General features: G+C 33.2%; 1 protein-coding gene across 5 annotated transcripts in view; it reads right to left on the minus strand.

The window, feature by feature from the left end:
* Foxj3 (forkhead box J3) overlaps positions 1–13,067 on the minus strand; it is a 113,381-nt gene that overhangs the window by 37,195 nt on the left and 63,119 nt on the right. For all 5 annotated transcript variants that reach the window (XM_026410387.2, XM_026410389.2, XM_026410386.2 and 2 more), the window contains exon 5: positions 1,015–1,098. In XM_026410387.2, coding sequence (XP_026266172.1) covers positions 1,015–1,098 — 84 coding nt within the window. The remainder of the gene's footprint in view (positions 1–1,014; positions 1,099–13,067) is intronic.

Raw genomic sequence — 13,067 nt, forward strand, 5'->3', positions numbered from 1 at the left:
ATGAAGAAAAGGCATAGATTTATTTGATCAAACATTTACTCAGTTTCCTTCATCTTACTATTCTCTCTGCAAACACTTTCTGATACCCAATATAAACTGAGAAAAACACAAAAATCAGTGACACAAACACACACACACACACACACACACACACACACACACACACACACACATAATTTTACTAAAGCCCTTAAAAGGGCATTAGTCCAATGAAAAAGACATATAGAAACAAAAAATTTCCATGAAGTATGAGAAATACTAGAAGAAAACTTTATAAAAATTCGTAAGAACACAAAAAAGTAAGAAAAAGCTTCACAAAGTGGTAAACACTTGGAATGGATCTAAAGAAGAGTAATGCAAAGTATGAGGATGTTTTTATTGAGATGTTGGCTGGGATTTTGGCTCAGCAATAGATCACTTGCCTACAACATGGGAGGCACTGGGTTCGATCCTCAGCACCACATAAAAATAAAAAACATAGAGGTATTGTGTTCATTTACAACTTATATATATATATTTAAAAAGGGGGTGCTGGAAAAGTTAAAGGGTAAAGTAAATGTATGATGGCAGTTAAAAGGTTGACTAAAATATAATCAAGAATATCAACGATAGTTTCTTTTCTCCTTTATTCCTGCAAATTAATTTTAACTTGAATTCACAAGTAAGAATTATCTTACAAACAACAAACACACAGGCAGAGATTTTGTGTACAAAGTGACTATTACATGGATGCTAGCAGGAAAAAGCACTGTGAGAACAATAAGGAAAATTCTATATAACCAGAAAGGTTATTTGCAATTTATTTTTAATTAATTCCTTAACTGCTCACCTCACTCATAGTAAAGATCAAATAAAATAATGGGTATGAAAGGTACTTGGAAAAATACAAAATACTATACAAATAAAATCTTACCTTGGTTACAGTTATACTTGCTATACTGGAAATAAACTTTTGAAAATTTACATCTGACACATTCAGTCTGTCATACTAAATTTATGATAAAGAATTTTTACCCGTTCTACAGATCGTGCCCTCTTCTTTGGCCGAGTAGGCAGCGCATCTTCCTTCGGATTGGTGTCTATTGCCCAATAGGATCCCTAAAGGTAAAGAAATAAATTATATTAACAGTATATTACAGTAACCCTATGACATTAAAAGGGATTTTTTATAATCCTCTGCTCCTAAAGTAAACATTATGCAAATACAGCAATGGAAAAGCAGCGTAAGAAATACTAGTTTCAGATTGAGAAAAGTAATGGTTATGAAAAGAAAGTCCATTTATAATGAATTATTAAGAAAAAAAATCATAAGCTGAAGAATAAGTCCAAAAACTTATGCCATGGCCAAATTAAAAGAGGAAATGATAAACCAGATACATTTTTAAAAAATATTATTTTTTAGTGGTAGTTGGATACAATACCTTTATTTTAATGAGGTGATGAAGATTGAACCCAGGGCTTCTCACGGGCTAAGTGAGCACTCTAAAGCTGAGCCACAACCCCAGCTCCCCTCATACATTTTAAATATACACTAATTCTTAATTCATATGATGACACCATATGACGTTCAAATCTCCTAATATTTTACATATAAAGGTACTACATTTCTAGATCCTGTGACCTCACAAATCTACATGGTAAGTAAAACAATTTATAAAGACAAATTGCTTGAGCATATTTTATATTATATATAATAAGAGTATCCTGAGAAGCAATGGTCTGTACATAAATCTTTCATTGCTTACTTCTACTATCATGACTTATTTTAATTATTCTCTTTTGGTACAAGTTCTCATTTCATTAAAAAAATACGTATTGAGTGTCCATTGCGCTATAGGCATTCAGGAATTCTTACTCCCCAAAATACTTTAAAAAGCATAGACTATAATAGTTTGTACATATTATACAAATAAGGAGACCAAAGCTCAGGAAGATAAAGTGTTTTACCCAAGCAAGAATATGACAACCAACAACCAACACCAGAAAAAGGATCTTAATTCTTAACTCCTTTCTCCTTCAATTATTCTGTTGCTATATACAAACATGAACATATGCACGCACACACACACATTTGGGGAAGGCGGCAACAATGAAGGGAGTAGGGGAAAGAAGACCTTTTCAGAAACAGGAATATAATGTATATCCTAGATTTATGATGTAATATTCAAATTTCATCTTTGCCTCTATTATTTCATTAATCTTATTAGGTTGATTTTTCATTCAATACTTTAAAATAAAGGGAAATACAGCTTTCATCTATCAAGGCTCATATTTTAGCCCGACACAAACTATGGGTTTAGAGTTTTTTGAACATACCATTATGTTTCATTGCATCTGTACCTGCCCAAGAAGTTAATCTATCTGTAATATCCATCCTTCAACGGACAAATTCATAATCCACCTTCAAAATTTACCTCAGATATTATCTAAAGGAATCCTTCTTTGATGGTCCTGCCACATCCAAGAACTCACTATTCTCCACCTCTATGACATTTCTATACTTTTTACTAAGACTATTCACTGTACTTAACAATTTTGTTTATGGGTCTGTATCTTCTAGGCTGTAAGCTCCTGAAAGGTAGGAGCCACTTTATTCATTTCTGATTCCAGTGTCAGGCACAATGTAAGACACAAAGGAAGTACTCAAGGGCTGGGGTTGTAGCTCAGTGGTAGAGCGCTTGCCTATCATGTGTGAGGCACTGGGTTTGATTCTCAGCACCATACAAATAAATTAAATAAAGGTCCATTGACAACTTAAAAAAAGATTATATATATATATATATATATATATCAATAAACATGTTGAAATGGGAAGGGAAAAGTGTTCCTAACCAAGTGTGCTGATAATGTCAGTGTATGAGGTGTGATGCCAGACCCTCTCAAATACTAGTTTATATATAAGTACCAGAGTTTAGCACTAATTTCATCTCCCAGCCCCTACTGGTATACTCTATTATGCTACCTTTTTAAGTGGTCACTGCATTTCAGTCAATGAATCTACCAGTCCTGGTATAAACTTGCCAGCAAACACATAAAATGTCGATTTTACAGAGAGTAAGCACTAAAAATGAAAACCAAACATTTTAATATGTATTACTTCTTACTTGAACACATGATAATTACATCATGATATTCAACTCTAAAAGAATATTATACATTGAATTTACTGTAGTTTCAGCACCCTGGGACCTCATAAATCTAAATGGTAACTAGCAAAATAAAGTAGAAAAAAAACTCAGACTGATTTGTTATGAAAATAAAGCTGGAGGGAAAATACTAAAACTCATTCAACAATACTTTTTAAAACACTGTTTATGGAAATGATAAATTCCAGTGTTTATTTTGGATTAGTGTACATATGCGTATGAATCTGGAGAAACATACAACATCCAAACTTTAGACTGATTTGTTATTGAACATTTTAATAAAACTTTAAAAAATGCTTCTGTTCTATACAAAATATGACTAGTTACAGCTTCTCACAAAGAGATCATCTACAGGGGGAAAAACACACAATCCTGAACATCCAAATATAAACATTAATGATTAAAATGTTTCACAAAATAATGAAATCTTCTATCTAGTGTCTCTGGTAAACTAATATCTAAGTTTCATCTGTGAAATGACAGGTTTGGACTAAGAAACTTTAAATTCCCTTTCACAAATAAAAATCACAATGAGATATTTCTCATATACACTGGGCTATCTATTATCAAAACAACAGAAAATAACAAGAATTGGTAAAGATACAGAAAAAATGGAACTTTTGTGCATTGCTGGAAAGAATGTAGAATGGTGCAGCTGCTGTGAAAAATGTTATGGCAGCTTCTCAAAATATTAGAATTACCAAATGATTCAGTAATTCCACTTTGAATATATAACAACAACAACCAGGAGCTTGGTATACCCATGTTCATAACAACATTATTCACAATAGCCCAAACGTAGAACCATCCCAACTGTGCACTGACAAACAAACAAACAATGGTTTATATGTTCAATGGAATATTATTCTTTCCTTAAAAGGTAAAGGAATTCTGGGGCTGGGGTTGTGGCTCAATGATAGAGGGCTTGCCTAGCATGTGTGAGGTGCTGGGTTCAATCCTCAGCACTGCATACAAATTAAAAAATAAAAAATAAAAAATTTTTAAAAAGGTCCATCTACAACTAAATTTTTTTTTAAAAGGAAGGATTCTGACACATGCTACAAAGCAGTTGAATGTTGAAGATATTATGCTACGTAAAATAAACCAGACATAGAAGGACAAACATTCTATGATTATGATTATATATACTTACAGTAGTCAAATTCAGAGATAAAAAGTTGAGTGGTGGTTGCCAGAGATAAGGGGAGGGAAAATAGGCAGTTATTGTTGAATAGATACAAAGTACATTTGGAAAGATGAAAAAAGTTCTGGAAATGGATGGTGATGATAGATAAACAACAATATAAAAGTACTTACTGCTACTGAACTATGCACTTAGGATGGTTCCAATGGTAAATTTTAGGTTATGTATATTTTACCCCCCCCCACACACACAAAAAGTCCCTTTAAGCTACTTTTAGAAAACAGTTTCCCTCTCAGAGTAGTTCTTTCCTCTAGGTTTCTGTGGAGCAAATAGGAAACAGGAGGTTTTTGTTTGGTTTTATTTTTAAAATCAATTTATTAAAGTATGTCTAAAATAAGATGCATGCAGTTTAAGTGTATAATTCAAGAAGTCTTGACAATTGTTACACATACATGTAACTAACACCAAAATCAAAGACATTAAGCATTCCCTTCAACTACAAAGCTTCTTTGTGTGTCTCAACAAGCAATTCCCTTTCCTTTGCCTCCAATTTCCGTCCCATACATCCACTGATCTGCTTCTTAACATTATAGTTTTGCATTTTGTATAATTTCATATAAATGGACTCAACCATTAAAACTATTTTCTACTCTCATCAGCAATATATGAGAGTCCAGCTGTTCACCCTTGCTGACACTTGCTATTTTAAGTCTTTTTAATCACAGCCATCCTAGTGCTATGTAGTTATGTCTCAGGAGTTTTCATGTATATCTCTGTAACAAATAACAATGCTGGACATGTATTTATTTGATACTCATATATTTTTTGTGAAATTATTTTTTGCCAACGTTTTATTTGGATTATAAGAATTTGGCTATTTGTACTGTGAGAATTTATATATATATATTCTGAATAACAAGTCCTCTGGCAGATGATATTGTGAATATTCTCTCCCAGTCTGTAGTTATCTATTTGTTTATATGCACAATGATACCTTTTTAAAGGACCAATAAGCTTTTAATTCAGTGAAGTCTAATTTATTGAGTTTCCTTTTATGGTTTGTTTTTATTGTTGTGGTTGTTTGTTTATTTGCTTGCTTGCTTGTTCATTTTGTTTTTTGGAAATACTGAACCCAGGCTTTGCACATGCTGGGCAAGCATTATATCACTACATCCTCAGCCCTATGGTACTTTTTTTTGTTTTCATTTTTCCTATATAAGTGTAAGGTAGGGATCAATATTAATTTTTCTTACACCCAGATACATAGCATCTCTCTTGAAAAGAACTTTCTATTGAATACAATAATATATCTGTCAAAAGTAAGCTGAATATAAACATGGGTCAATTTCTGAACTCTACTCCACTGAACTGATACTACCTATTTATCCTTATGCAAAGGTCATTTTTGTCTTGATTTTTCTAACTATATACAAATTTGAAATCAAGCAATATATATATGCTACAACTCTGGTCTTCCCCCAACTAAATTGCTTTGCCTATTCTACGTCCTTTGCATGTCCATAAAAATATAAGAACTGGTGATAGTTTCAAAGAAAGAAGCCTGATGCAATCTTTTTTTAATGGAATTACATTAACTATATAAATCAACCTTGGGAAAACTGATATCTAGCAACAAAGAGTCCTCTTAGTCCACAAACATGCTATTTCTCTCCATTCATTTAGGTCTTTTTATATTTCTCTTCATAATGTTTTCTACAAACAGGTGTAGAAACCTTAAAATGTCATTATTTTGAATGCTATGGTAAATGGAATTGCTTCTGTTAATTTCATTTTCCAATTTTTCCTTGTTAGTATAGAAAAAATTATAATGACCCTTTATCTAGTTCTAGTATTAATTCCATAGATTCTTCTTTGGAATTTTCTACATATGCAATAATGTTGTCTACAAATGAAGATTTTATTTTTTCTTTTTAAAAAATGGCTGTCTATTATTTCTTTTTCTTGCCTTATTCCATTGGATAGGACTTCTTAATAGAATGTTAAATAAAAATGTGGGAATGAAAATATGCTTGTTTTGTTCTCAAAATCAGAGGGAAGAAATTTAATATCACATTATTAAAAATAATATAAGGGGGGCAGGGGATGTGGCTCAAGTGGTAGCGTGCTCGCCTGGCATGCGTGCGGCCCGGGTTCGATCCTCAGCACCACATACAAACAAAGATGTTGTGTCCGCCGAGAACTAAAAAATAAATATTAAAAAAATTCTCTCTCTCTCTCTCTCTCTCACTCTCTCTTTAAAAAATAATAATAATAATGATATAAGGGCTGGGGCTGTAGCTCAATGTGCCTCTCATACACGCGGTGCTGGGTTCAATTCTCAGCTCGACATAAAAATAAAATAAAGGTATTGTGTCCATCTACAACTAAAAAAACATTTTTTTAATGATATGACCTGTACATTTTTCAGATACTTTAATCAAGGAAATTCCTTTTTAGACCTAGTTTGCTAAATGTTAAGTTTAATATATGACTTTTCAACCCTCTTTTACTCACATGGTGAGTAACACCAGTTTTCTAATTTTAAGCTGCAATGCATTCCTGGAACAACTCCCACTTGGTCATAATTTTCTCCTTTTTTATGATACCAAGGATTGCATCACCATCTTAATTATTAATTATTAATTATCAATAATTACATCACCGTCTCGATTAGGCTCTCTGACCTTGTGTAGTAAGTGTTTCTTTTGTACTTAGCAAAGCTGCCCTTCCTGTGAGGCAACGTGGGCTGGCATTTCCCAAAGTCAGGAAAATGATAGTTAGAATCACAAGGATTGCACCCAGGGGTGCTCTACTACTGAGCTTCATCCCCAGCCCTTTTTATTTTTTATTTTGATACAGGGTATAAGTTGCCCAGGCTGGCCTCAAACTTGCAATCCTCCTGCTTTAGACTCCTGAGTCACGGGGATTATAGGCACATGCCACCTTGCCTGGCTATTTTCTCCTTTTTATATAGGGTCTATGTTCATGAAGAATATTGGTCTGTAGTTTTGTTGTCACTTCTTTGCCTGACTTTATTATCATGGTAATACTGGTCTCGTGAAATTGAGATGAAAACTATTCCTTCTTCCACTATTTTTTAAAATATATTTGTGTGTGGGGGGATGGTATTATTTTTTCCTTAAATGTTTCAGCTTCTGGTTTCACTACTTTTGTTTGTTTTCTGTTTCATTTATCATCACTATTGCCTTTATTATTCCTTCCTTCTATTTCCTGTAAATTTTCCCTTTTCTAACTTCTTATGAACATGCTTAGGTAACTGATTTTTTTTATTTTGAGACAGGATTTCACTAATTGCTGAAGCTGACCTAGAACTTGTGATCACGATACCTCAGCCTTCCAAGTTATAGGCGTGTACTACTACACCCAGCTATATGCATCTTTGTAAAATACTGCTTTAGCTCTATCTTACAAATTATGTTTTGCTCTCATCATTCATTCCAAAATATTTTCCAATATGCTTTCTGATTTCTCCTTTGATCCAGAGGTACTTCAGATATAGAACTTACTCTTTGTGATTTCACCCTTTAATAAATCTACTGAAACTTGTTTTGGTATATGGTCTGTTTGGTAAATATGTCCTGTGCATTTAAAAAGAATATATATCCTGCAATTAATAGATACTGTGTTCAGATCCTTAATTACTTTTTTGTCTAGCTATTCTATTTCCTAAAATCTCCAGCAATGCCTGTGGGTTTATCTACTTCTTTCTTCAGTTCTGAGAGTTTTTGCTTCTTTTAAAAGCTTTTATTTTTTTGGACACACATACATTTCTAATTCTTAAATATACCTAATAAATTGATCTTTTCTTCTGCTATCTCCAATACAGCATTCAGTGAATTTTTCATTTAGTTAGTATGCTTCTTAGCTCTATAATTTTCTTTTTTTTCCATCTCAGCTGAAATTCTCTATCTGTTCATTAATTATTTGAATATATTTTATTTAACTCACTGAGATTGTTTTTGAGGAGTTGCTGGAGATAGTGCTCATGAGAGTTCCTGGGGTCTATCATCACTAAAAAAACAAATAATGGCTATTTTGAAATATATTTATCCTAAAGTTAGGACACTTGTTGCACCTGATTCAGGAGCTCTGCCACTGTTTGGCTGTACCATCCTTAACCCAACTTGGTATCAGTGTCCTTATCTGTGATACAGTGGTGATAATTACATCACCGTCTCGATTAGGCTCTCTGACCTTGTGTAGTAAGTGTTTCTTTTGTACTTAGCAAAGCTGCCCTTCCTGTGAGGCAACGTGGGCTGGCATTTCCCAAAGTCAGGAAAATGATAGTTAGAATCACAATTTTAGGAGGTAAATTCACACGTCCTTCAACATAAAATCACATGCTTCCTGCAGATAATTTCAATTTTTACCCGAGCCATTCTGACATCACTTCTTACTCTTCAGGCAAGGTGCCTGTGAAGTTTTCCCTGAGTAATGCACTACTGAATGCCAATAAACCGACTTTGATATTAGATGGTCATGTGGCATAATAAAGATTCCATCTATTAATCCAGATCTGCCCGTATAACTATGCATGAATTACCAAAACTTTGATCCACGTTACCCATCTATTTCATAGAACTGTCATGATAATTGGTCTTAAGTTATCACTATTTACTGTCCGAGTCCAACAGACACTTTGTTTAGAGTTAAAATCATTGTACAAATATTTTATACAGTAAGGGATAGTGAAAAACAACCTTGAGACATTTAACAGAAATTTAAAGCATAGCAAACACAAATTTCATATATATACACACACACACTTTATATCTTTCAATACTCCTAGTTTTAAAAGTTTATATACTGAAATGGTCAACATCTTTTGAATGCAACTAACTGCTTATTAACTGCCATGTATAAAACTTAAACTTATCTTTATAAATACCGAGTTCATATCTCATCTCTCTAAAACATTCTACTTTACTATTCTGGGTTTTTTTTCTTAAATCTTACTATTGAAAGACAATCCTTCAATCCAGTTTTCATATACATTTCTAACATATTCTAGAGTATTATTATTTCTGGTTCTTCTTGTACTCATATTCCCAAAAGCAATACTCATAAGATGAAAAAATACTGTCCTATGTCCTTCCGGTAAAACAGGTTAATTCAACTTCTAGTTACAAAATACTGTGTTATGAAGACCTTGTTAAATGATTAAATAGATGAGACTAATACATTATCTTTTTGTTCTTAGATATCACTAATTTAATACTTTGAGAAAAATTATCTAGTATATCATCAACTCAATTTCATCATCATAATAAGAGTCTAAAATGTTGTTACCTCTTTGTCATCTCCTGATTAATGGATAATGGTAAACCACCTTTCTCTGCCAAATCTCTTTGGCATGATGAGAAGATATTAAATTCTCATTTATGTTCAGTAAAAGCCAAAAAAACTTAAAATGGTGTGTGTGTGTGTGTGTGTATGTATGTATGTGTATATGTGTGTATATATATATATATATATATATACACACACACACACACACACACACACACATGCCTTTATTTATAGACTATAAAGATGACATAATATTTTGTGAAACAATAAGAAAACTCAAGGATAACATAGATGATTTCATCATTAAAACATCCTATGTTATTCATTGATACTTCTGCATTCTTATTATTTTAGTGTTTGGGCACAGTGGAGACAATTTATGAGTAACAATGAGAACACTCTTAGGATGATGAAGTCATTTCAAGATACAGGAAAAATAAGATCACTAAGATCCCAAAATGTATCTAAGATTTGCAAAAAATCCCATACAATAATAGCAAGATAGAAAGCAATTTAATGATATTTTTTTCCTACTTGTTCTTTAGAAGACTTCTAACAAAGGATTTTAAGTCATAAAATACTAATCAAGTAGTCAGAAGTGTTCAAAATAGGTACTTAAAAATCCAGCTTGAGGCCAATGAACCCTGATAGTATACTGAGGATTAAATGAAATACATATGAAAATATTCCCTCCTCCACTATTTGACCTCATAATGCCTTTTATTAATCTTAAAATACTCTTTAGCACTTTCTAGAATCAAAGAGAAAGCACACAAATATTTGGCAAATCCTAAATTTTAAAAGCTATCCATTTAGTATAGAGCTTTTATGTAATTACCTAAGGGAATTACAACTAGAAAAGGTAAATAATTTGGCTGCTTGTAAAGATGTATCCTTTCATTTAGCATCTGCCACATGACTACTTTGCCAAAGAAAAGGCAAATAAAAGATAAACACCAAAGATCTAGGTATAAGACCAGAAACTTTACAACTGTTAGAAGAAAACACAGGGGAAACACTTCAACATATAAGCACAGGCATCAACTTCTTGAATAAACTCTTACAGGTCAGGAAATAAGAGAAAGGATCAATAAATGAGATGGCATCAAATCAAAAAGCCTCTGCAGAGCAAAGATAACTACAGTGTGGACTACAGTGTGAGGACAGAGTCTACAGAATGGGAGAAAACTTGCCAGCTACTCTTATGACAGAGGATTAATATCCAGAATACATAAATAACTCAAAAACTCAATATCAATCAATAAACAAACAGATAACTTAAGCTAGGTATAGGAATGTACATCTATAATTCCAGCAATTTAGGAGGCTAAATTTGAGGCCAGCCTAGACAACTAACTTAGTGAACTCTGTCTAAAAATAGGGGAAAAAAAAAAAAAAAAAAAAAAGGACTGGAATGTAGCTCACTGATAAAACAACCCTGGGTACAATCCCCAGTATCACAAAAATAAGTAAGTAAAAATATAAATAAATAAATAAATAAATAAATAGCCAGCCCACCCATTCAACAAATGGACAAATGAACCGAACAAACACTTCTCCAAAGAAATATAAACGGCCCACAGCTATATGAAAAAATGTTTAACATCTTTAGCCACCAGGTAAATGTAAATCAAAACTATACTGAGATTCCACCTCACTCCAGTCACAGCAACAATCATCCAGAATAAAAACAACAAGAAATGCTGGTGAAGATGCAGGGGGGAAAGGACCTCATATATATATTGTTGGTAGGAATGTAAATTAGTATAGCCACTTGGGAAATCAGTATGGAAGTTCCTCAAGACTAGAAATGGCACCACTACATGATCCAGCTATACCACTCTTCAATATGTATCCATAAGAATTAAAGTCAGCATAGTTTAGGGAAACATGCATACCATGTTTATACAATTCACAATAGCTTATGGAATCGGCCTAAACTTCCATCAAAAGATGAATGGATAAAGAAAATGAATACATATATACAATAGAGTTTTATTCAGTCAATAAAGAATGAAATTATGTCATCTGTAGGAAAATGGATGAAACTGAAGAGAATCATATTAAGCAAAACAAGCCAGACACAGAAAAGTAAGTATCATGTTTTTTCTCGTATGTAGATGCTAAAGGGACACCTCCCACCCCACCCACCCCGAAAAAAGGTCATGAAAGTAGAGTGAAGGAAGGCAAGCAGGGCCCTGGAAGGAAGGATGGAGGAGGGAAAGGCACTGGAAAGTAATACTGGCCAATTATGTTATGTATTTTGTATGTTTGTTATGTATGTACGTATTATATGTGAATATGCCACAATGAAACTCACTGCTCTGTATCAAAAGTGTGAATCAATTTTTAAAAAAGACAAGTAACAATAGCCTTAATAGTAAGGCTTATTATCAAAATGAAAATGAGCCAGGTGCAATAGTGTGTGCCCTAAGTCCCAGCTACTTGGGAGGCTGATTAAGAGGAGCTCCTCAGCCCAGCCAGGAGTTGAAGGCCAGCTTGGGCAAGACAATGAGAGTCCTGATATGAAAGAAAAAAGAAGGAAGATGAAAGGGCACCTAGCTATATATGAACATAATCCTGAATATGATATAACCCAACAAATGAGAAAGTTACATATTAAATCAAACTGACTAAACATTAAATCTTAAGCAGATACCAGAAAGGTGAATAAGTCATCTTAATGAATTCATCAAGGCCTGGCCCTGTACTAGGCACAATGCTGGCATTAGGAGTACAAATTAAAGAAGTCTCATCCCTAGCATGGACAGGGAGACAGAAAAGATATCCACATGGTTAACTTTCTCACCACCTAATTGTCATAGCTCAAATGTCACTCCCTCAATGAACTTACCTAGCACACTTCTGAAAAGTGCAATCTACATGGATGTCCACCTTACCCCGCTCTCTATTTTTTCCTCCAGTATTTACACTGTATACCATTTTATATATTTTAAGTATTTGCTTTTTTTGTCATTCTTCTCCCATTAGATTGTAAGTTCTTCAAGGGAATTAATTTTTGTCTGTTTTTGTTTGCTGGTTTACCCTAATGCCCAGTACATAAAAGACAAGTAAATAACACCCATAGAATTCTAAAGCCAAAACATTCAATCCATAAGGATCATTGTGCTCAGATATGGTGGGAAGAAGAAAAGGACAAAAACAACTTTAGGCAGATAAAAGAGTTCACATTCAATAAGCATTATTAACCTAAGGTTCATAAATTCCCCAGAGGGGTCTGTAGATAGGATTTAGGGGGGTACATTAACTCAGATAAGGAAAACATGCTAAAATTCAGAATTTCCTTCCGTTATGAATGTAAGGAATAAACCAATGTAGCATTTGTAATACCTGAAAATCAGTTTATTTCATACTGTGTTAATAATTTTTGCAAATATCTCAAAATGGCAACTACATTATTACTTCAAATTTTTATTTTACCAAGGAAACATATAAATTACTGTATC

This window comes from Urocitellus parryii, chromosome 11 (assembly GCF_045843805.1).
Source record: "Urocitellus parryii isolate mUroPar1 chromosome 11, mUroPar1.hap1, whole genome shotgun sequence".
NCBI lineage: Eukaryota > Metazoa > Chordata > Mammalia > Rodentia > Sciuridae > Urocitellus > Urocitellus parryii.